This window comes from Parus major, chromosome 4 (genome assembly GCF_001522545.3).
Source record: "Parus major isolate Abel chromosome 4, Parus_major1.1, whole genome shotgun sequence".
Taxonomy (NCBI): Eukaryota; Metazoa; Chordata; class Aves; order Passeriformes; family Paridae; genus Parus; species Parus major.
The window spans coordinates 58,172,581-58,199,090 of NC_031771.1; the positions used below are offsets into that span (position 1 = coordinate 58,172,581).

Here is a 26,510-nt window from a genome sequence, read left to right on the forward strand (position 1 = left end):
GAAAACAGAGAAGCAGTTTGGCACTCACCATGGGATAATTTATCATATTTAGTTTAATTGTTAGCAATCATAGAACATTATTTAGAAATTATATCTGTAGCTATGACTGTACAAATCTGCCAGTGCTGAGGGTGTAAGACAGCTCTGCAAGTGCCAATAGATGTCCCCCAGCCAGTTCCAACACATCCAGGTCTAATTATCTTTTCAAGGGAAGGGTGTTCCCAACTAACACTGTACTCCCTAAACATAAACAGGCTCCCTTGTTGGAGGGAGGAAGGCCACCCATCCACCCAGCTCATGAACCCCTGCCTGGGGGCACAGCACCTGTCCTCAGCCAGGTTTCCATCCCACACAGCAGCAGCCAAAGGCCAACAGTGGAATTAGGACATTCTAGTGTTTGTGTTTCTGTCCTGTCTTCCCTTTATGTTGCTGGTTTTTTTCCCTGCAGAGCAGAGAGGCAGCAGAAATAAGGCCTTCATGACTTAATCTTTTTGAGTCTAAAGAATATAGTAATTGCCCAACTGCCAGTGATTTTTTTTCACAGAAGCCTTTTATTCTCATTTCCTTCCCCCCAGCAAAGTAAGCAGCTGGTTATGAGCAGAGCAGAGGCTGGTGGCTGCTGCCAGCTGGAGATGATCATTCTCTGAAGCCTTCCTTCCCACCTACTCCCTTACACACTTCCTATCCATTTCAAAAATGCACAGCTAACTTCATCAAGGACACTTCAGCCTTCTTGCAGTCATTAATGCCCATTGTTTTTCCTACTATGTATTGAAAGTCAATTTTCAAAAGCCAATGGTATTTTAAATGACCCTTCTTGAGGCAGCTCAGCTGGGCTGTTTTTCCAGCTGCATCATCACACCTTCTGCAGGGTACCTGAACCACCAGCATCTCTGGACATCGTGGGCAGCACAGCCTTTGGGTCACAAATGATTCTCCACAGGTTTTGGAGTTTTATGAAAGCTTAATAGAAGATTTTAAAATGTGAAAAAAAACCAAAAAAAAAGTAAAAATATACCACGACTTTCAGAAAGCCACAAACCATGACATTGTCCCATACTGTTCAGAGATCTGTACAGCCAGGAAATGCTGGAAAGTGACCCAGGGAGGAGATAAGGGAAATGAGTCAAAAGGCGAGACAGTGCTGGCACCGAGGGCAGTATTGACATTGTGCTCACTGCAGCTCACATTACCCTGCACTTAACAGCAGAAAAATCCCTTATCTGAGCTACACCATGCTATGTGGCACATCAAGGAACCCACAGAATTTCTTCTGCTTTGTGGAGCAGGGAAGAGGATGGAGAAGAGAGCATAAAGGTTGAGTGTTTTAAATATAACTTGGCCAGAACTCTCTCTGGATTTAGGATTTACCTTTGTTAGATTATAAGGACTACAGAACATGCATGACTCCAAAGTAGCATATGCAAAACTATATACATATGCACTCAAAAATACCCTGATACTGCATGACTATATATTTTTTTAATATAAAAATAATATGTAATATAGTTTATATATGAAGGTATCTATGCACACACAGACATATAAAACATAGATACATATATATGTATATAAATATGTGTGATTCTTTCCTTCTAGTATTTAATTATAGCTTTTTTGCTTAGAAGTTTTACACCACTATTTATATTGCCACTATACAGTCACTAAAACTCTGTTACTTGCCTATAGTCATCCAAGCTCTGAAAAACTGTACCTTTGAACAGAGAAAAGGCCAAACCAAAATTTCTATATTCTGTTTTCTTATATTAATTATATTGATTTTACCTGCACAATAACATCAAATGCCTTCTGTTACTACCAAAATTTAAGGAATCCTTCTTGACATAGTTGTACTTTCAAGTTAAATTGAATCCAAATAAAACCATCCAAAAACTCTACTTTTTTTTGGACAGATGAAAGTGAAATATTTCCCTTTCTCTAAGCACATATCACTTACACCAGACATACCTTGTTCTTTACCATTGCACACAGTAGTGATGCCATTTTCCACAGCACCTTCCCCATCTGAGCTGGGCCTCTCAAATGACAACTTCTGCAGGGGCAAAGAGATGACACACAATGTCTTGCTAACACACAATGTTTGCACCTCCATAAAATCAAATGTCATGAGTCCCCTTTAAAAAAATACTTACTGTGAAATAAAATACACTTTCAAGCTCTCATCTACTTAGAAGAGAATTAGGAGATAATAAAAACTTCAGTTTAGAAAATCACAGAAACAATAAAATAGTATGTATTTGAAAGTGTACTAAAAACAGTGAAATATTCATTATTCACCATATATTTTAATGTATTTATAGACTCTAAATGTTGCAATAAAGAATTACATGGATCAGATATGAGTAGAGTAAAAGCTGTATCTTTAAAGAATGCTTCATACATGCACTTGCAATTACAACTTATCAGAAAATAGTGGGTTCCTATAAAGTGCTTCAGTACTTTCAATTATTTGCAAGAAAGGCTTTTGAAATAAATTTTTAGCACTGATTATTCTGTAATGGTTATGCATGAGGTCTGGGTTGGAGCAGATAGAGCTTATGACAGCACAGTTTTGATGACCACATTACTCAGAAGTGGTGAAGCCATGAAGAAGATTATCACGATAAGGCGATCGCAAAAAGGAATGAATGACAAAATAAATCACACATTTTCATGGCAAGCATTTTAGAGAAAAACCCTTACTTTTCAACACTTTAAGTTACTTTGTCAATACTGTGCAGGTGTGTGCAAACATGCAAACACAACAGCTTTTGCCTGTGAAACCAGGAAGTCTGGGCTGTCTTGGAACAGTTCCCAGGATCAAAGCAACGTAACGCCACAGGCAGTGGTGCACTTCCAGCAGGGGGGTGGCACTTCCCAATAGGAACTGGGTGATGAAACCTCTGTCAGAGGGATTTTTAAGCAGGGGCTGGAGAGAGATTTGCTCACACAGATGCCTTAACAAAGCAGGGGTTTAAAGTGGTGCTGGTCATGCAGCAATCATTCACTGCAAAGCTGCTCACTTCCCCAATTCGTGCTCTCACATCCTGCTGAGTCAAGGCAGTGGAGTAGCCAAGTACCACGTGTGAGTAGCCAAGTTTCTTTATTGAGACACGAATGCTTGGAAGGGTCTGCCAAAACAGTGATCTCAGCATGCCCAGGGAGCTCTTCGTGGACTAAATCCCCCAAAATAAGAGACTTTCCCTTAAAACCCTGGTATAACCCTCATCTACTCTTCCTCAAGAGTGACACCCCTGCTTGTTCTTTGCATTTGTTGGAGACCATCTCTGCATCTCAGCACATGTATCAGACCCATTAATCTGCACCTTTCTGTGGCTGAAGAGAAGCTGGACCCAAGCCAGCCTGCTGTTTGTTCACAGCCAAACAAAGTGAGATGGCAGAAACCTCAGTTCTGCAGGATGTGTGCACATATCCAACCAAACCAACACAACACAGGGACTGTGTGCCTGAAACAGCAACACCAGGCTGCAAGGGATTTACACCCAGTGCCTACCAGTGTCTCTTTGAGTAATCAAAAGGAATTTTGCATTCACCATTTTGATAACTTTACCTTTTCCAGCTCCACTTTGTGTACTGGAGAACTAGACAATGGCCCATCAGAGTCTACAGCTCCTGTACAGTTGCTGCACACATCTTTTATAACCTTAGGAGACAAGGCAAAACTTATTAATTATTCATAAAATACAAACCAGAGATATTAGAAAATTCTTATATATATATATACCTTTAAATTAAATGTTTATTATAATTATTATTAAATAATAATTGTTTTATTTATAGATTATACATATATATGAATTATATATATTGTATGTGAAAGAGAATGGAAAGGAGAATCACACAGACATTACTAGGTTGGCAGTTGTCAGGCAGGCTGACACTACAAGAACTTCTCCATGCTCCCTCCCTAAGTCATTTCATGTATGACCTGAAGGAGACACAAAGTCTAGAGGTGGAAGGTTTCAGTTTCAGACTAAGCTCCAAGGCTCTCCTAAGTGAAGAAACCAATAGCACTGCTGACTTCCATGAGCTAATTTTGCAGTATGAACTCAGCTGACACCACCAAACCAATTTCATTACAATGATGAGGAAATGGGATCTAAGGTACCTCAAGCCAATGGACAAGAGTTTTGTATAATACATTACACAGATACTCTTTTTTTGCTATCAGAGAACTAATGCAGTGCTGATCAACTTAGAATTAACACTGCACAGTGGTATTTCATGGCATGTTTTTATTATAATTGCACATTAACTTAAGAGTTAAAGGTCAAAGTAATTGTAAATATGTTTGTAGCAAATGGAAATGGCACTTTCTGCTCCTAAAAGCTAAAGAAAAATCTTGAACCAGGAATTTGCTGGTATTTTGATGGAATTTGAAGAACTTAAAAACCTGAAATTACATAAATGTAAAAATACACAATGAGTAAGGATGTTTGATGATTTCCCATGGTTTTTACCTCTTGAGAGGTTACCACCAGCCCATTATCAGCCTGAAACTGCTTGTGCTGATGGGAACAGGCTCTCGATCCAAACTCATGCTGAGTTTCAAATGGAAACTGAAAAGCCCAGGATGGCACCAAACAGTCCTTTCCCAGCATTTATGCTCCCTTTAAGGCTGAAGCTAAAACAAATACAGTGTTTATGGGCTTACAAAGACCCTTATGCTACTCAGGAGCACATCATGAATTACAGGCATTATACACCATAAAGAAAGGAGGAGCACCAGCCCCATTTTACAGAGGGAGAACCCAGGATCTAAAGAATGATGAAATCACTCACTCAGTGACACATAAAAAAACCTAAGCAAAGCTAGAAGATGAACCTGCACTTTAATCTGTGACCTAGAGTCTCAAAACACTTCAGCATCCTTTCCTGTCTGACCTGTCCTATATTTTGTTCCAGAAATAAGACCAGCCTTTCATGGCTCTTGGTGTCCTTTGTAACACAATATGGAGATCTATCTGTGGCAGAGTTAAATAAAGCCCTAAATTCCCAAAAATCATAAGTTTTTTTAATGTGTCTGGTTTTTGGTTTTGTTTTGGTTTTTTTCAATTCCTGGTCCTCACTATGGTGCAAATACACTGCTGTCTTCTTCCTAGAGAAATGTGACTGTACAGTTTCTGGGAACATTCATTTCTGTCTCCTGCATGACCCTGATTCAATGGCTTATGTTTTCAGCATCTGCTCACACCACACAGTTAGTTAATTCTGGCAAAGGCAGATTGTAATGGGAGTTACAGACAGAACAGAGGGAAATGATTTGGCAGCACTAACTGAGTAGTATGTGCTAAGTCATGCACTCAAGTAAATCCGGTTCTTATCATACCCCACATATTTAAGGAGAAACTGAAGTGTTTAATTGGGTTGTAATTAAATTTTGATTTTTAAAATGATACATTGTCAAAAGGGAGTTGGTGGCAGGATCTAAAGTAAATGGATATTCAAGGGTCCAACACTTCATTTGGGTTCAAAAGGTTCATTGGCAAAGACTTGCTCATCACCTTCTGTGTGCAATATAATTGTGTTCAACGCACAGCACAAAACTCATTCTTCTCCACCTCACCAGGATGAAATGTCTTTCATATATAATGGTTGCCTGGATGCACTCTCTATAATTAGATTTGCAGACAGCTGCCATTAAAAATCTGGTTTTCACATGCATATAACTTTAGCTCAAAATTTTAAGGATAAAACATTCCACCAGTATTGCCAACTTGCATAATTTCAATCACAAGACTCAAAAGTTCTTGTCAGTTTTTTCTATGTTCCATCTTCTGGAGCTATATGAAAACAAAAGATCACTATTTTCATTAAAAAGTAATTGTGAGAGTGAGGAATGGAGTTCAGCAAACTTTTATCCATTGCAGTGAAATGTGTAAAAATATGAATAAACATATTTTTATATGTTTATATAGATTCAAAACCAGAAAGGAAAAAAAAATTGAATCCTCAAAAGTGTTATTTTTAATAAAATGGCATCATGTGGAAGGCTGCACTGAAAACACCTTGAAATGGCAGATATTCCATTAACAGCTTAAGTTTTCTCACACATTAAAAAGAGGAAATAATTCTCTTTTTCTCACCACAAATGCCTTTGTACATTACATGTACACACACACAGTGTGATCTGCCAGGAAAATCAAACTGAGATCATAAACAGACTATCTTCAAATATTTAAAATTATTGAGCAAATGTAATCAGAAAACTGAAGACCCATTATTTCTTTGGATAGCTTCAAAACTAAATCAGTTTAAAATAATCTTTTGTTATTCCATTGCAAGAACCTTAAGTACCACAATTAGCATTACAATGTTATGATCAGCAGACTTCAGAAGCGCCACTTTCAAATGCAGACCTGGAAAAAGCTTCTGCAACCTGAACTGTATTATTATTCCTTATTTATAGAATTATAGAATCGTTTAGTTGGAAAAGACCCCTAAGACTGAATCCAACTGTTAACCCAGCACTGCCAAATCCACCACTAAACCATGTCCCTAAGTGCCACATCTACACAGTATTTTAAGTATCTCCAGGGACTGACTCCACCACTTTCCTTGGCAGCCCGTTCCTTTCAGTGAAAAATTTTTTCCTAATATCCAATCTAAACCTCCCCTGGTGAAACTTGAGATCTTCTTCTCTTTTCCTGTCACATGTTACCTGGGAGAAGAGACTGATACCCACCCTCCTTTCAGTGAGCTGTAGAGAACACAAAGGTTCCCCCTAAACCTCCTTTTCTCCAGGTTAACCAGCCCCAGCTCCCTCAGGTGCTCCAAATCAGACTTGGGCTTTAGACCTGGAATCCCCAGGTGGATCAGGACAGACATCAGAGTACAGCACTGAGTGCAGTGACATAAGGCACAGAGGGGAAATATTTGTAGGTAGGAAGCTGGAAAGATTCCCTGCCCTGAGCCATGGGTGAAGTCAGTGAAATTTCTGCCATATGGTGTGTCTGGAATAGTTCTGTCTTTTAAACTATCTTACTACAGAAGCACTAACATTTACTGTAAAAAACTTCATACCTACATACAAATTTCTATAACTCTTGTATCTTATTTTAAAAGACACACCAGGACTGGAGGCAAAATACTTGCCCAACATTTATTCTTTCTACATGCAAAGTCAGAAAAAGTAGATTAGATTCCTCTGGATGCTTTAAAATTACAAGCTCCAGATAAAAAGCACTGGCTCTCTAGCAAAACTAGAAAGCCAGCTGCTTGCCAGCCAGTCCCTGCCACACAGAAACCAAACAAATTCTCAGTAGAAGTACATTTGTAGATAGTTCTTAATGGCTGATCTCTTTGGGACCTGATAAGGAATAAAAGTTGGTCTGTGCTCCAGGAGCTTGCAGTCCTCTCTGCCAGTGGATACCACGGATGAGTTCAAGCTACAGCCTCCCTACCACAGGGATGTGATTACAGCATTTTGTATCATCTTGTTCTCATGGAACTCATATGAGAAGCTCACACTTTTAATATGACTGAGTTGAAGACAAAGCTGCATTTATTTATAAAGTAAAATAAATGTGCCTGACTGCACATTTATTTTACTTTATATAATCAGGCCAGAAATCCACGCAGCCACCCACCCACTTGTCCCCCTCTGCCCACATGTTTCGCAAATACTGGAATTGATAGAAATGGGATGGGCTGTATCCCTTGGCTCTGCCACTTAACTCTGGAAATAGGAATATGGCAAAGCTTGAGTCTGCTTAAGTACAACACAGCAGAGGGAAAAGGGTTTGGCTCCAGATGTAAGTCAGTATTTCCCATTCCTGAAACACTCCTTTTTCACTGCTGGAAGAGTACTGACTTTCTGGGACTCTGTCATTTTGGCATGACTATATCCTCATTTTCTCTCTCTTGTGGACTGTTTCATATGACATATGTTAGTGTCAATACCCTCCTTCTTCGGAGAGCAGCAAAATTCTTCTTAGTGTTGTGCAGAGAAGAAATGCCCCAAGGAGTTTACCTAAAGGAAAATCCTAGGCAGGAAAGGCAGAAATTATTCCCATCATAGACTACACTTTAAGTCTCAGAGAGAAATCCCCCTTTACCTTCTGTACTGGAAAACATTATTCTCAGGTATTCCTTAGCTTAAAAAGATTCATCTTTCTGCCTTACTGCCATTTGCCTGAGCAAAGTGAGGATGAGGCAGACTAGCAGTCAGTCAGCCTGTCCTTAGTGCCTGTGCATCCTCTTAGAAATACTTTTCTGACTTACTCAACCAAGACAAGGCCTGTATCATTTCTCCTGCATTATTGCCATGAAGTCCATTGCCTTACATGGCTGCTGGATCAGGCAGAGCCCAGGGAGGAGGCACTCCCCAGAGGCTGGGGAGGGTGGCAGGAGGTGCTGCTGCTCCAAGGGCAGAGGTGTCCTGTGCCAGGGGAGCTGCATCCCCAGCCTGGATGGTGCAGAGATGCACATCTCACTTTAGGCTGTGAGTCTGAGCTAGGTGTGATTTAAACAATTTTCCATCCAAAGCTGTGAGCAGGAGAGAGGAGGAATAGTGAAGGTGAAAGTCCCAGCCCTCCTGGGTTCTGCTCTGATGGCAACAGCATTTGTGATTTTAGCCAGGAAAGCCAAAGGAAGATTATCACTGAGAAAACAAGTGGGATGTTTGTGGTTCTGTATTCATGGGTGGCTTGGTTGGGTTTTCTTAATTTACATACACATCTGGTTTTTTTAAATAATGTATTGTTTCCCATGGTGCTGGTCACACACACACAAACTCTGGCTCAAGGCCAAGCTGGGATCCTCTGGCTCTGCCCAGACTGGTCAGAACTCCCACGTGCAGCTTGGTCCATCACTTCGGCAGGTGAGGCCCTAAATAGCTCTTATGCAAATTCACTGACCTTGCTGTGACTTGAACAGAGGTATTTTAAACTGTCTGTTTGAGACAACAGGGGTGTAATTCTCAGGAATTTATTATTTATTATTTATTGTTTATTGTTTCTTGTTTATTATTTAATTTGAACAGCCTTCGCTGCTGGTGGTGATGGGCAATGGAGAAAGAACCTGGCCTGTCTTGGGTTACAGTACACTCCTTAAATTTGTTACAAATTAACACTGCATAGAAATCACTAGTACCAAGTATGCATCCCCAAAACCACTTGTTTTTTAGCCAGTTTAAAGGCTTTACCATTCAGCACTTTACTCTACTCAGCTACAAAATGGAGATAATAACCTCTTTGAGGAGCATTACATAAGCCAAGAAAGCAATGCTTGAAGTTTGAAGATCTCTAGCTGGAAATTCCCACAGAAAGCAGAAGAGCCACACCATGTTTACAGTTACAAGCTCAATTTTATGCTGATATAAACTGGTTAAGAACAGCTCTGTCAGTAGTTTACTCTTCAGTAAAACTGTCCACATAAAGACTGGAGGCCAGAAGTTACTTGACTCCCTTCACTAAGCTCAGGGCAGTGAAAAAAAAGAGATGTTTTCAAAGACTTTCATGAGAGACAACATGCAGTTCATCAGAGAGAGAAACTGGGGTAGGTGAACCAGCTAAACAGCCCTACAAGGAATGTTGCAGGGCCTTTGGATGACTGGATAGAGTCCCAACCATGATTTTATTCTCTCTTCAGGGCAAAACACCCCCCTTATTGTGACAAGTTCAGAACTGACTGAGCACTGTCAAAATGATAGATGAAGAAATGTCTCCTCATCGCTGTAGAAGATTCACAGCTCAATTACAGACCCTCAGCTGAAGAGATTGCTGCACAGTGTCACATAGCATAGTAAAATGAAGAGAAGTCAACAAAGGGTGCCTAATGTTAGGGAAAAATGAGAATCACGGCCAGTACTCCAGAATGATATATTACATTTCATGCATGATAAATCAGAAATACATTTCTTCAAGAGGAATGTTAGGAGAAAGAAAAGCCTGTGGGACCAGTCACCATTTCCTTCTTCTATCAGTCTTCTACAAGTTAATTTATTTGGCATCCATATATTTTTAATATTGAGTACAGTTTTCTGTGGCCTAGTCTGAGGGTTCTGCACCCAGAGCACATTCATCTGTATAAACGAAGCCACTGAACAAGCATCTTCTTGTACAGTCATGGTCTTACTAGTCCTTTTACTTTTAATGCAGCATTTTGCAGGGATGCTGACACTAAGTGTAGTTTTACCAGTCAGTTGGATGTGCTGAGACAAACAGGAAAATTTCTGGCCTTACTTGACCACCAAAGGGCGCACAGATGCACATACAGTCAAGCGTGCATGGAAAAAGATCATTTTTGGGTCAGAGTGTGTAACTGCACACATTTTTTTCATGTACATTTTTGTGGGAACACTTTAGGACTCAAGTCTGGAAAATTCCACCACTTTTTGTTGCCCACCATATTACCAAGATGACCTCAGCTCTAGCCTGAATTTATACTAGCTTTGCTCCTGCCTCTGAAATCTTGACAGGGTCTTTGGTGACATCAGCTATCTGTTTTCATCAAGCATTTGTTAGCTGGTAAACCTGAAACTCCCTTTGTGGTTTCCAGTCTAGACTTCAATTTGCACTATGTTTATCAGCTGGGACTTTTTTGGTGTCATCTTTACAACAAAAAGGGTCTAAAGTATTCTACATAGATTTAGAATTTGTCTTCCAATAGATATTTTAAACTTATTTACTTAATAAACATATTCTGTACTGATGACATGCATGAAGTGGAAAGAAAAATAATTTGGTTTACCTTTCAAAGGTAAATTTGGACAAAATAAAGGACAATAAAGGTAAATAAAGGTAAATAAAGGTAAATAAAGGACAATTTGGCCTCCAAAAACATTGTGATCTCTTTAGGATTAAATGTAAAGCTTTAATGTGACACTCAGCATTGGAATTCATGAGAACCCATTGCTTCTGGGTGATAATCTGCCTCAAGTGGCACACACTGGTGCAGTATCTTTGACCAAGAAGGCATCTTATGCTCTAAAATTGTGGCTGCAGAGTTCCTTCTCATTGGCAGTCTCTGGATCTGCCCATTTTATTAACTATAGAAATCACATGTAAGGGGCAGAGCACTGGGAAGCACCTTGGCCCTCTGGCTGACAGGCTGGGAAAGCTAAAATCTCCCAAAATGAAGCAGTGACCTTTTTCACACTGTAAGAATGTCCTACACAAAGCCACACATGATTTTCAGAAGCTAATTTTGAGTAAAGCTTGAATGATCAAATGTAATTGCTTACATAATAAAAAAAAATAAAAATCCTTACATTTTGATGTATTTTAAAAAATACAGAAAGCAATGCTTATTTTATTTCTCCAAAGGCCATACTTCTTTTGGAAAACACTGGAGCTGTTGCAAGAGCTGCACAGATCATTTCTGGTTAGCTGTGGGACAGGCAATTTGTACTGGAGAAGCAAAGGGCGGAAGCAGCCCTGAGGACTTGGAAGTTGAGTACAGTAACACTGCCATGTACTTGAAAGATTTCATTAATAGGGAGCTTTGCAGCATGAAGGAGCTGAATAAAGTGCTGTCAGACTGTCTCCAAATGCTTTGCAGACACACAGAATACACAACTGTGTGAACATGCAACTGAACTAAATCCCTCTTTTTTTTCTCATTTTGAAGGAGCTGGAATGCATCTGGGAAATGGAAAAATCTAGTACAGCTCTGTCTGCCTGTGTGGGGATGCTTTATATAAAATTAAAAAAAAATAAAGCAATTTTTATGAAAGAACATCTGATAGATGCCAATGAATTCAGCATTACTAAACCCGAATTTAGAACAACACAGGAAATAAGGGTGCAGTTACTATGATCTAATTACAGCGGAATTCCCTTGGAAGGGAATATGACTTATGAACTTCTTTTCATTCCAATCAGTGGTTTTGAAATGCTAGCTGAACTAGTGGGACACTTCCATGAGTTTAAAACTTAGAACAAGATACTGATGTTAGCAGAAACTAACAAATACATGGCTGGGATTAGTTGCTATTAAAATGACAATAGAGAGAGCATTTTCTGAGCTGGGGAACAAAGTCACAGGCAAAACCAAACACACACAAACCACAAACCCCCAAAAGGTATATTCAAATATTGCAAAATAGGAAATTACAGATTAATTTTCCATTTAGTACATTAGCCCACAGCAGAATTTATACTGCTTAAGCTGAATTTTATGTCTCCCTCTTCTGCAGAAAAACTATTGCCATCAGGAAATTCCTATGTGTTTAATTCAATTGTATTTGGAAAAATACAATTTATTCTTAGAAAAAGAAGAGCCATATAAGGTTAGATCAGAGCACAGAATGGAGAATGAGTCTGATGCATTCAGAGTTATACATGTATTTAAAAGGCTGGATTTCAAGGTCTATAAACAGTTGCTACTGCAACTGCAGTGGTAGTTTCCCACACTACTTCACTGACCTCCACCTTTGAGACTGGCAAAGCCCTACATAAATACTAGTAATCTGGTTAGGATCTGTAACTGCAGCCCTTGCCTTGGGATTTTCCATGTTTGCAGACACTGAACAGAGAGGAATAGAAGATGACAAAATCCCGTTTTCTCAGAAGTCTGCATTCCCAGGACAAACCATAACAGATGATATGTTGCAAAACCAGAACTAGGAAACTTGAATGGCCTTTGGGAAGCTAAAGGATTTTTCTCCATCCAGAGCAATTAAAACAGGTATCTCCTCAGAGAGTCTTCTTTTTAAAATGGTGACACCATGCCCAGAATAATATGGGTGCCAGCTGCCTCTACCTGAGGGAATTTGAACCTTTGTCTCACCAGCAGTGTGCCCTAACCATCATATCTTTCTGGAGAAGAAGATGGAAGGGAATTTTCCACCTCTCCTCTCTGTGCCAGATTATTGTGCTATTAGTAGTGAAAACCATCACAGCAGCAGCACTGGGTAAACCCTGAGGAATTGCTTCAAGGCCTGAACTTAAAGTCTGTGTTTCTGCAGTCCCAAATTAGATGGGATTTAAGTGGTCTGGATTTGTGTGGAAGGTGCTGTCTGTGTCTGTTTGTAACAGCAACTGAGCAACGTGAGCCCTTTGTGGGTAGAAAAACTCCTGGACAGAAAACCCCCCTTACCTTTAGCCACTGCTCTGCCTGCTCTTTGCTCTGCACTGCCAGAACCAGGGCATCTGCTCCTTGGTGAGAGATTTTCAGCTCATGCTTCTTCTTTTTACTGTCTTTGGGAATGTAGGTGATACTGCAGTCATTCAGGAGCAGCTCCATCTGGGGCTGCTGATCCTTGGAGCTTTTGTAACACTAAATAAACAAGGAAAGTTCCAGAGTTAGATATTATCTTTCTGAACCTTGGGAGAAAGCTCTTGTTATGTACAAATGCTATATTTTTAATTCATAAATTTTTGAATATATTTTGCACATCCCTTTTCCACATACTGCAGAGTTTAGCCAAAATGAACTCATCCACTCTGTAAAGCAAAATTACTTCCAGACTGACAATAATAGATGCTTTATTGCATGGCAGGTACAACATATGGAGAGCATTAAGTGTCTCTGTGTTATCCTTAAGACTCAACCTTGACCTTGGTCAGGTAGGGAGAAGGTGATTTAGGATATCTGTTCATGTGTAGCAGCAGAATAAACTTGTAACTTAACAACTTTAAAGCCCAGATGTTCACCTTGCCCTCCAGTGACAGGCCAGAATATGAAGGCAAATCTACATCAGTGCCTACACACTGCAATTGCAAAGATGCTGGCACATGCCTTACTCATCTGTTCATTTTCTTGAGGTAGTTTAAAAAAAATCATGGAAAGTGGGTAAAGTCACACTTTTTTAGTTAATAAAGTCTAACAGTCCCTGCACAAATTTCCATGCTATGTTATTTTGTACGCTCCTGGCTACAGTGATGTACTTACACTTTTTCCCTCACTAGTAAGTGCTGTCAATGAGCAGCTGTTTCATGCTGGGTCACTGATGACCTGTTCTCTGCTGGAAATGGTGATCTGAAGACAGAAGGTTCCTCTTTACATCACTTGTCCTGACCCAGTCTCCATTCCCACCTTCCAGCACATCACTACAGCTGAGGCTCCCAAAGCTCTTGCAGTGCCAGACTGCAGAACAATGTTTAGCTCTCTATACAAATGTCCAGCTATTTTATACACTTGTGTAAATTGGGCTTTCACTCACACAAATAAGGCTCAAAAGTCATCTGATAATAAAGGGGTCTCTGACAATCAACAGGACTGACTATCTACATACAAAAAATAGCTGAGCATTTATGTGAACAGAGAAAAGCACATGAATTTCTGTATGTGTGCAGCAGTATTCATGCCAGGATGCAATTGTCAGCAAGACAGTGGCTGATAAAAGTATGTTATAAACACTACAAGCAAATTCAGCCAACTCTAAACCAGCCTCTGCAGATCATTGATAAGCCTTCCCTCTCCAAAGTCCATTATAACAAAGTTTCTCCAATTTCACAGATTTTACATTTGCAACATTTAAAAAATACTAAGTTTTCAAGCTATGAAATATTGAAGATGTACAACATTATTCACTTTAAGAACCAATAAACAGCTTGTAATTCCTTTTATATTAATCTAAATATTTTATTTATAATTATACATTGCTAAAACTGAAGTATGTATATATTAAGTGAAAAATGAGTCCCTAAAGGACTTTAAGAGAAAAACAATTCCCTATTAAAAGTTATTTCTAATGTCTAATTCTAATTAAAATATTTTTGTTTTATGATGACAGCTGCATTTCTGACACAAGCAGTTACTAAGCCCTAAGAACACGTATTTGTTTTACTTGTATATATCATAAATTAACTGTCCAAGTCCTCCTTCCAACAATAAACCAATCTTGTGTAACTTGGTCGTTAGACTCCTATTGTGATTTTTATTTTCTTAATCCCCATTATAGAATTACTGAAAGATGATCCCTATAAGGAAAAAAAAGCTTTTCAGACCACACATGTGGGTAAAGGAAATGAAAATATAAAAAATAACATAATTTTATATGGAACAATAATTGTAATTGTATAACAAATGCTGTATGACTGCAGGGAAAAATCTGTTTCTCTGTCACTTTTTTTCCTTTCTTCAAGCTGTTATCAGATGGTCCTGAAATCTGATATGATCCTGATATGTGGTGATAAAAATGTGCATTAAGGATAAAGGCATTATAAGAATATAATAAAAGCTGAATCAGAATGTACTTTTTTTTCAACATTTAAATACAGGAGGATACAAAAATTAAAGCTACTGCAAACTAGCAAATTCATTCCAACTGTATTTTCAGAAACTTCCTACCTGCATTTCATATCCTGCTATTTTCTATACTGCATAGAAAATCTATATCTATACTGCATACTACATGTATGTACTTGTAAAGTGAATACTGCATTGTACCACTGTAGAATAGAGAGGTTCTACAGAAAATGCTCCATGACCTGTTATTCAGCTTTTAACATTTGGGATACTGCAGTAATTGTTAGTTCTGTAATTAGGTACAATGGCTGGAAGCACCATATCAGGAGGCAAGAGCAGCAGTGATCCCAATTTATTGATTAATATAGGCATTTGTTAGCTCATAATGACACACAGTAAGTGTTTCCCTCAATTATGGTCTCTTTTCAGAAAACAAAAGCACATCTATGAGCGGGTAATTCATGGAATCTTTCACTGCTGCCTCCAATCAGAAAGAAGCATAACAGATTTGCTTAAGGAACAAATACATCCACTTGTTTCCATCCCTTTTATAATGCAGCTGTGCATTATGTGAATGCTGCATCGTAATTACTGCAGAACAGATGGCAAAGGTTTCGTTTAAAGTGTATACATTACCACAGCATATGCTGCCAAGTGAATTCTCAGTCCAACAAGGGACTTTTCTTTTCAGCAGTCTGATCCAACAGTTCACACACAGAGCTCCCTATGAGATTTTTTGTCCACAGGGAATGAAAGATTGGATTTACAGTTCCAGCGATTTTTTTTTCCAAATTAAATATTTTAGAAGATAATGGGCCAGACGTTCTTTCCAATATCAGAGAGCTGCTGGGTTCAAGCTTAAGTGAAATAAAAATCAAAGTTCCAAGTGGCTAAATGATACACTTATAATTTCCGTGCTTCTTGGGTAAATCATGACTGAACTCTTTGGTGAGGTTACTGCAGACTTGGCCACCGTTTGCAGAACATATTCCAAAAATCAGATTCCTGTAAAAATAAATACATCATCTAAAAGGTACAAAGAAAATACAGCTAGCTAAAAATAAGAATTACCAGTAGTTTGTTTTCTTTGATAACACACAGTAGTTTGGTCCATTGCCCAAATCGTTTTTTTCTAAGCAGGAAGGCACAGATTTTGGCATCCTTCACCAGATCCATAGAGGCTTCCTCAGAAGGCCACTGATGTCTCATTTTCTTCCCCTTTCCATCCTCCTCTTCTTCATCGTAGGATTCGTAAGAGCTGCTCATAGCATCTGAGTCATAATCTTTAATAAAAGTGTAAAAGTGTTAGGTTAAAACACTTAGCCATGAAGCACATTGAAATAACTGAAAACCTCAAGATGCTTCATTTTAAGTGAAAGCTTTTGAAAGTCAGCCATGAACAAGTTACTGTTTCAGTTAATTAAAAAAAGATACTTTGCCAATAAGAAACTTTATAGAAGACCCAAACAGACATCTTGTGAATTTTAATGAAACTGTAAGCTGGGGAATACATAGCTAGAATTTCAGATAGTCTTTCATTATCTTCAAAATATTATTGGACAGCTAGCTTAATTTTTTTGTAATTCTTTCACAGAGAGATATCTTCATCTTGCTTTAGTACATCACATGGAGAAACAGACACCCCATATGACAAAGGTCATAAGAACACATTATGGAGCAGTATCTACCCACCATAACATTTCATATAACTCCCAAATACAGCCCCTATACTGCTACAATTAGTGTTTAATAGACAGTGCTGTCCCTTGAACTATAGATTTGATGAAGGTAAAAGCATTGTGAAAAATCTTTTGTTCTGTGCTGCTTAATTCTGCTCCAAGTTTGGTGATGGAATGGCAAGCCTCTGTTTTAATTGAACAATTTTTCTTCAGGCCTTTCATTTTCAACATTGCAGAAAGATCTAGCAGTACCCTGAAGTATCAAACTGTTATGCCATTATCACAGAACCCTCTCTTCCACCATCCATACTTGTTTCTGTGGGTGTATGTATGTAAAGCCCTTCAGATAGTGACACCACAAAGCCTGTTATCCACTGGCACACATTCACATGCAGGAAAACTGACTGGAATGTTTTTAAAATTTCATCTAAACATTTCATGTAAACTTTGATATATTTTTAGGCCAGAAGCTAGGTAATTAGGAAACAACTGGGATGTAGGAAGGAGAATTGGAATAACTGGGAAGAGGACAAGAGAGCAGATTGCTGGAAAGCTGATTCTGCATCAGTTCCTCCCTATGAGCACAGTCAGAATGGAACATACCTCACATCTCTGAATCAAAATTAGATACTCTGATCCAATTTGTGTTTTCATAAAAGTGGATGAAACAGTATACTTTCAGCCCAAAATGAAATGAAAGTAAAACTTAAAAGTCCTGGAAGCTTATTTGTAGAACTGAATTGCCATTTTCTGGTCAATTATGCTACAGGGTGTTTGGTTTGGGGCAGCTCCATATGGGCAAGTGGTAAAAGCCTCAGATGATTATCAGTGGGAAAACATTCCAATTTTTCACTTGCATTACAAAAATCAAGAGGAGGATGGAGAAACTCAGGGCAAATATTTAAACTGTCAGATTTGGAAACATTTATTCCAAAGTATTTATTTTTTGAATATGTATTTAAAAGAATATATAAGATCTAGTAGAACTTTCTGCTTCATCCTTCCTACCCCTGAAGAAAGAAAAAAAGCCTAAACAAACCACCCCCCAAACCCAGAACCAAACCAAAACATTGTCCCTGCTCCAACTTCTTTCAGAGCAGCTTTCCACAAACTTTAACCCAGAAACATCAGGAAATGCCTGAGCCATCACTGACCAGTAACAAACACACAGCAGAGTCCCAGCCTGCTGGGCACTGAGACCAAACAATTCACAGGGAGCCACCAAATACAAACTGGAAGGTCTGATCAGTAAATCAGCTTCTTCAAGATCTGCCAGAGGCACAGGCTGTGTGACAAGCTGCCATAAAATAAAGCTGCCATCTCTCTGGGAACTTCTTCTTCAGCTCCTGGCTTTCCCTTTTCAAGAAAGTAATTAGTGCCCATAACCTCCTCATCCTTTCTTATATTCAATTGTGATCTTTGTTGCAGCTATGCCAATGTCACAATGTTCATGTCAATGTTTGGTCCCTTTCTACAACATTCTTTTCCCTCATTTGTGATTTTGCCTTGGTTTTGACAAAAACATTATTCTAAAACAGGTTTTGTTTTTTTTTTAGATAAGACGCAGAAGTAAGAACTCACTGCTCATATGTTGAGATATGGATGCAGTATTCTGGTAGAATTTTTCTGTGTCATTACTAATGAGATTTTTCCAGTAAGAAACTACCTTTTGAATGCAAGAGTGTCTAGGGGATAAATTTTATCAGATGAACTTGAAGCTTAACTCTACAGGGGGGACAATCTCCAAGTATATTCTTCCCAAGAGAGTGGAGCTGGGTCATTTTTCTGCACTCTGAAGATAGGAAGTTTGCATGACAGAGACTTTTCTATCAGAGGACTACATTTTTAAGTGCATCAATCAAAAGAATTAAGAATTTGAATCTGTTTCAACACACTGTTTTTCTTCTCTGTTTAGATCATGATTTAACTTTTCCATATTGCAGTAAAGAATGTTTCACCTTGGGTAAAAATTACAGGTCATCCCTTTGCCCTACAGAGAAAAGTTGATTTTCTTCTGACTATAAACCCCATGCAACAATCTTGCCTTATTACTAGCAAATTTACTTGGTTAAATAATTGCTTCTTCCTCACAACATTGAAACCTATTATTTATTTTTTTAAAGCAAGTTCTACCACTTTCCAGAAAAAAATAATTGTAAAAAGTGCTGATTGTGACTTCACAGTAGAAACTGAAATTCTGCATGTTTAATACCCTACAGGTATTTCCTGTGTGGCTCACAAGCATTCCAAGTGCAGATTTCCTGTTAGCCATAAGCTGTATGCTCAGGGACTCTGCTGGAACTGCAGTCACAGCTTTATCCAAATCTCTGTTTCTAAGAGATGAAAGCCAACAGGAACTTCTGAGACTCCCATCCTGACCCAGGCTAATGGGATCTTTGGGGACCTGTTGCCATATCCTGCCCATTAAACACTCCTCATATCTCCCTTGGTTTGTGGGACTCCTGGCTGATGAAGAACTTGTGTGACTCACACCAGAAGGATGCCCACCCTGAAGTGCTCATATCATCCCTGATGATACTGGCTCCTCTTTACCACATCCTGCTTCTACTGCTTGTTCTCCAAACTGCTCTATCACATCCAAAACAAGGTTTCCAGGCTCCAAGACACAAACTAGCATGTGGATAAAAATCTCTCTCTCCCTAGAACAAAGAGCATTTATCTGTTAAGTCTCAGAGGGTAAGGATGCACTGATACAACATGTTCCAGTGCTGTTAATATACCAGTTTCTGCATATTTGGCACTTTCTGATTAATCTGACTTCTTCTGACATTGGGTTTTCACCTTCATGTTCAGAAAAAATTCCCACTGTTATGAGGTGAAAATTACAGTGGAATTTCATATAATTTGAATAGTGTATTCCTAAAACTAATCTCTATTAATTTAGGCATATTGCACTGATCAGTAGCTTTTAATACAGAGAGAATTATTGGACAAGTCATACACACTCTTGCTTTCATCTACATGGAAGCACTTATTTACAAACCAATTAGAGGAACTGGGGAAAGTTAGGGATATTTCATTTTCATGGCCATGTTCTGCAATTTTCTTCAGTGCTTGTTTGCTTTTACAGGTAAGACACATGGTATGTAAGTCTTCTTGCTACTAATGATGTTACAAAAATATTCCATAGGAAGATTTACTTAAGATAATTATATCTATCCCAACAGATGTATTCTTGCACTGCTTCTACCTCAAGTACTTTTTTCTACTGTCTTCTCTATCTCAAATACTCCAAACAACTAAGGTCATATATTTTAATACTCTTTGGTAGCTGTTTTTAATTACCACACTACTGGATTTAATGGATGTTTTGAATGAGTGAAGATGTATTACTAATTGCACATTGAATTTAAAAGCAACTTCATTACCAGTGAAGAGAGGAATTCTTTTAACACAATTCTTAAGATATAATAAAGTTCAGAACATAAGAAAATAAAACAAAATCTCAGCAAGCAAGATGCTAAGTCACACTAACAGAGCTTTAAATGTCTGGAGATACATAAATTATGGAATTATTAATGAACTTTTAAGGCTGATATCCTAAGCATTTTTCTGCATTTAAATGGTTAGGTACAATAAGAAATCAGCTTTATACTTAGTCTTGTTTTTCCCTAGGTGATTTTTAGCAGTGGTATTAAAGTTTGCACTATTAATATTTTTCTGCCTGAGCATGGTTTTGTTTAACAACAAAATCCAAGTCAGGATCCCACTGGGTTACAGGGTGTAGCAGGAGCACCCTGCAGCATTTCAAGGGGGAAAATGAAGAGGAGAGTGATTCTGCTGCTCTTCTAAGTCTGTATGTTCTTTCATTTGCTTTCCAGTACATGAAACTCTTTCTTACCTTGCATTTCTTAGGTTAATTAAAAGCTGCTAGATAACATCAGTTTGTGCAGTGTACAGATGAATAGTATTTGAGTTTTAAGGTGACTCCTATGCATATTTTAAGAACAGAGAGGTAATTTAAAATCATTAAAATGGCTATAAAATAGGGGAAGATATGCCTTTAATCTTTGGAGCATAGAAAATAATGATTAGTGATAAATCAGCCCCACACAAGTAATAAATTACCCCAGCCAATAAAAAAGCAGCAAAAGATGGTCCATAATTTGCTGTTGACTGACCCTGTGTAAAGGTCACAGCAGTCATTTCAGTGTTTCATCAGGGTGCCCTCAGCACAGCTCCACTGAAGTGCACAGGTCTTTGGGGAAGTATTTGTGTGTGAGAAAGAGCATTTGGGTGTTGCAGTGTTGTTCTGGCAGGCAGCCAGAAGCAGCCCTCTCTCTACTGCCCTGAACAAGTGGTCACAAAAGGACTGTCATGGGCTTCACACATGGCTTGTGGGAGCTGCTGTCACCAATTCACCCCTTTCCACAATGTGTCATCAGAAATGCTGCAAATCACATCTTCCCATGAATTCCTTTTTTTTTTTTCTTTCTATTTGTCTATTTTAGTAAGCAATTCAGTGCAATAGAGAAACAGCAGGGAGATGTGCAGGTCAGTACCAGTTTCTGAGACCTTTACATCCACAGTGTGATCAGTTTACAGGGGTTTACTCTGGGCAATATTTAACTCTGGACTCCTGGTCCAATGCCCCCATCATCTGAGGTTCAAAGCAGTCTAAAAGTTGTCTGATTGTGGTTCAAGCAGACAAACAGAACTGGCCCAAATTGTCAAAGTAACGCTTACAAGACATCACCACAGCACCAGCAGAAAAGGGGTTCTCAAATACTAAAAAAGCTGAAGGGCACTGGAATTGCCAATTGCTCAGAAACTGCCTGGAAATATCTTACTCACTGGAAGTGATGTACTCAGGAGCCTTCCCAGGACTAAGTGGCACTGCCTCTTCGTAATAGCCTTCAGGAAGGGAAGATGTTGGCAGTGGTGGAGGCCCATTATCTGGTGGCTAAATGAACAAAGAAAGAAAAAGTGATTACAGAACAACAAGGTGTTAAATTAAACGTGGACAGACCATCTGCTCATGATCAGTGCCAGTGCAAGCAGCTTCATAAAACCCTGTGACTGTTTCTTATATTAACTATCTCCAAAGGCAAGGCTCTGGAGGGCTCAATTAGATGTTCTGCAAGTAGCATCTTTTAGATGAGAAGCAAGCCCAAATCTCAGGTTCCTCACAAGTTGTTATAATTAAACAATAGTAAGTAAAGGTTGAGACTTGAAGCAGGTAAGCAACTTAATTATGCTTCATAACATGTTGATAGATTTTTAACTGTGTCATTATTGTCCAGACCTTTACATCTGCTCATGATAAGGAAACAAAACCTTCTTGCATTTCCTCCTTTGGAGATGATAAACACCATAGAATCCTACTTGTCATTGTTAAGGATGGCAAAATCAATATAACAGCTACATTAAAAGAATTTTTCTCTACAACAGCATTAGGTGGTAAAAGTTCTGAAAAGATATAGTTCTACATTTAAGAACTGGAAATATAATGGGTCTATGTAGGCAAGAGATTTCTATGCATAGACCACTTTATAGTGTTAAGGCTTATTTATTAGTGTTTTACACCTAAAATTATTAATATTGCAGCAGCAAACAGTCTCTGGGCTGGCAGAGACTAAGGACAGAAAATTTAACCATATTTTCACAATAGGTGTTTTTTCAATGGCAAATCAATTCTTAATATATGTATTGATGTTTATAGTGCCATTTCTACAGAGAGCTACAAACAAGGAAATGTTTGAAGCATCAAGAAACTATTACATTATAAAATAAATATATCAAATACTAGGTCAAACTATCAAATACTTTTCTTAAATATAAACCTGTTTTAAATTTAAAACTGACCAACTGTTGATATGTTGATATAATAACCAAGTAAATTTAGTACTTTGTGGCTTCTTCCATATTATTTTACTGTTCTATTTCCTTAATGAGTACAACTGTATTTTATGGAACCCATTCCTATTTGCTGTAAATTTTTAGTTTCATATTTATGTGTTAGAGAAAATACTGAAGCCTTTTCTAAGCACCAATGGTTTACTGCATGATTACCAAAATTTAACTTGCTAAGCAGAGTCTCATTTCTGCAGTGACACTTTTTCAATACATCGGGTTTTGTTTCTTTTTTTTCCCTTCCATGCAATGCCAGAGATGCAACGGTGTTTGTCTGCATTGGACTGATCCAGTGTAAACCAAGGGCATGAACGGAGATACTGAAGTGAGAAACTGGTCAGATACTGATGCTTTTGGTCTGTACCTCAGGTGGGCTGACCAGTCTAGCAGAGCCCTCCTCCACACCACACAGATGAGGCCACAGGGACTGTGCTCCTCTTCTGCTACAGACCTGAAGTCACCTGGGAGGAGCCTGAGCTTTAATAACATCCAGCATTAACTGTAATGAAATTACTTGTGTGGGTAATTACTTTCAGGGCTGGATTCATCTTTGAATATTTCAAAGCTATACATCTCCAAATCTCATTGCTGATTGCACACCTACACCAGTCACCTAATTCTTAACACCATCACTAAGATGAGCCTTAGGGTGCTCTGTAGTTAAAACTGGTATCAAGTGGGTTATTCCACCTTGCAGGTAAGTGCTTGTGCATTCCCAGTGTGCAGGAAGGCAAGGAGCTCGTGACTAACCCTGCCCTTCAGCTCATCCAGCATGGACTTACCTTTGCACACCAAGTAAAGTCAGAAACTTTTCCATGAACAATGAACTGATTCATGACTGAACACAGAAACTCCTGGTCAGATTGAAATTTACATTAATACTGCTTCCATTATCAAATGATACAGCCAACTTCTTACATCACAATCAATTACAAGTTACAGTTGGCAATTACTGTTACCTACAATGTGAACCAAATGCAATTTCCTCACAGAGCAGCTTTGCTAGAGAAATTATCTGTCGAAGAAGCAAAATAAAGAAAAAATAGGATTTTTAGTGTAGTGACCCTGTAATTTTGCTAAAAAAACCAAATTGACAACCTGCACATCATGACAAAATAAATGAGTCTTTCAAGGTTAGCTGCTGCTGCACAACAGGCATTAGGAACATTAAAAATTATTGCATGTTCATTACTGTTGGAAAATTGACAGCAATTACTAATTTCTTGACACATATCACCTCTGTGTAGCCTGAAGTGACAGACACAAGAGGCAGAACTGCCTGCAAAGAGTTGATTTTTCCCCTTCACACAAATGGCTAGAACCTTGTTCTCATTAGTTGGGGTCCCAGTTGTTCCTGGGGCAGTATAGATTCATACCACCTTTTTCATTAGACAAATTAATTTCTTGGGCTAGCCTTAAACCATTTTTTCCTTCAGGTGTACACAATATATGAAATTCCTATCATTACTGAACCTCATTCACCCAGGAAATACATGTCCTGAGTCATTCCAATTCTGACTTGACACAGCACCGAGGTTTCAAAGCTGTATTTTATCCAGGGACAAATGAGAGGTTCCAATAAAGATCAGGAGGAAAAAAAAAAAATCCTTGTTTTTAGACAAAATGTTATTCAGAAAGAAAGAAAAAAGGAAATGAAACACAAATGGTGCTTGTCTGATTTTGACCCTGCTGGAGCACCAGTTACTTCATACAGCTGGGGCGGGCTGGGCTGTGCAGCCAACGTCAACACAGATGGAATCCATTGCTGAATTAACTGGGCCCTCCTCTCTGAAATGCATTTTGCAGTGCTTGCCATAACAAAGTTGAAAACAATTATAAATTTTTATTTTTTTTTTAAAAGGAAGAAACAGAAACATCCAACATTAAATACTTTCTGATAAAAGAAGGGCTGTTTTAGTATTAAAAAAAAACCCTGAAATTGATTAAATACAAAATAAAAATATCTCACTCAAATCTGTACCATAAACCATTACATCTTTTGGCAGCTATGGAGTATATGAGTCTGACCACCAAGATATTTAAAAACGTATATGTGTGCATTCTGGTATTGGTTACTAACATTTATAGTTCTTTAATGGTTTTACTATTGCTAGTTGTATTGTTTCATTCTTTCCACTCAGCAACTTTCAGTGGAAGAATTTTGATGAAGTTATGAATTATGAATTTTTTATTCAATAACTTTTCAATAGTTTACCTAAAAAATAAAAAGGCTATAAAATCCACAAAATTATTTACAAATTCTGTAAAAAGATTAAATCTAAAAAAACACTAGAATATTTGTAGCTTGAGTGGTATCAGGAAAAAAAGACCTGGCAACCTACAAGGAAGGCATTAGCATGAATTTCTCCGACTTTGTTTTATTTTTTGGTTGTTTCTGTTTGTTTTGCTTTGTTTTTTGTCTTTGTTTTGTTTAATGACAGGCATCAGAGAAGAAACCTAGAGAATACTGCCTCTCAAGATAAACCACCTCTCTCAGTCACAGGTCTAAGAACTGAGAAAAGAAATTGGCATTACTTTTATCTCTCTGGAGGAAAAGGGTCAAAGATGTAATATGCTGTTGTCCAGAATAATAACAGCAATAATTAAACAGTACTGATAAAGACATTTGTCAGGTCCTGGGTTTGAGACCATCTGAGAGATGCTTTAATTGAAACCAAGCAGATGAAGTGATCATTACACTACAGAGTTGAGATCTCTGATGAAACTAAAGACTGGTGATGAAATTAAAGACATCCTGTGGCCAATACCAGCTTACAGGATTGATTGTTAAGAGAGAGTACCAAAACAGTAAAATTTGTTATCCTACTGGTCTCTGAAACAGACTTATATGGACATTTTAATTTAATTTAATAGCTTATTATGATCTTCCCCTCCACCTACCCGCCTGTGTTCCACAGACCACAAATAAACTCTTCCTTTATCCTAAGAGATACACTACTTTACTTCCCCCTTTCTGTCCAAGGGTACTGAGCCAGATCAACAATAACTTTTATTTTATGGATGATCTATCTGATAATATTGTGACAATATGGAAAGCAGTCTGAAAGATAAAGGAAAATAAATGACAATGTATAGAGTATAGAAGCCTGAGGATATAAAACCACTTTATACCCCAGTGATGACTTACACTCTGTAGAAAATAGAAAGAAATACCTTCCTTTATGCAATGATTTAAGATGTGGGGATTTCCAGGGCAAAGCAGTGTCAGTAACTTGTGCTGCAGGCAAACACTGCCAGCAGCTCAAGTGCCACACTTAGATGTGTGTTATTCCATCAACCACCAGCTCAGATCCAGTGGAGCCAGCTGACACATCACCCCTCAGTGCTGAAGAACAGAAAAGAGATCATATGCTGGGGATCTCTAAGAAAGCTGTTCAGGAGCCAGCAGGAAAATTTGGGCTGTTAAGAAGAAACCCTGACATGGGCACATGTCATTTGCTCTGGAGATTAGACTGGACCTCTGCACAACCCCTCTGCATCTTCAGCCTGGAGGTGTGGGAAGAGTATGCATGCATCTATGACCCCTAATTCCACATGTGAAAAAATGGATGTCCAGAGAGCAAGATGAACCAAGAAGCTGAGTAAAATGCAATTCACAAAATTACTGAGCATACATTTCAATCAGGCTTTTTTTGTAACACTGTAAGGGTTGGAAACTGGGCATTAGTACTTGCCATGCACTTGGTATGACAGCCCTTAACTAAATTCAAAATTGGGCTAAAGAGAAATCACTATTCATTGCTAGCAGCTGAGGACCTGGATGGACCTTGGATTTATTCA

At 38.4% G+C, this 26,510-nt stretch overlaps 1 protein-coding gene across 2 annotated transcripts in view; it reads right to left on the bottom strand.

The window, feature by feature from the left end:
• Positions 1–26,510, bottom strand: part of AFAP1 (actin filament associated protein 1) — a 115,051-nt gene that overhangs the window by 23,340 nt on the left and 65,201 nt on the right. For both annotated transcript variants that reach the window (XM_015625584.3, XM_015625585.3), the window contains exons 4-8: positions 21,651–21,759; positions 16,228–16,439; positions 13,063–13,242; positions 3,572–3,664; positions 1,969–2,053 (exon numbers count right to left, since the gene is read on the bottom strand). In XM_015625584.3, the coding sequence (XP_015481070.1) occupies positions 1,969–2,053; positions 3,572–3,664; positions 13,063–13,242; positions 16,228–16,439; positions 21,651–21,759 (679 nt within the window). The remainder of the gene's footprint in view (positions 1–1,968; positions 2,054–3,571; positions 3,665–13,062; positions 13,243–16,227; positions 16,440–21,650; positions 21,760–26,510) is intronic.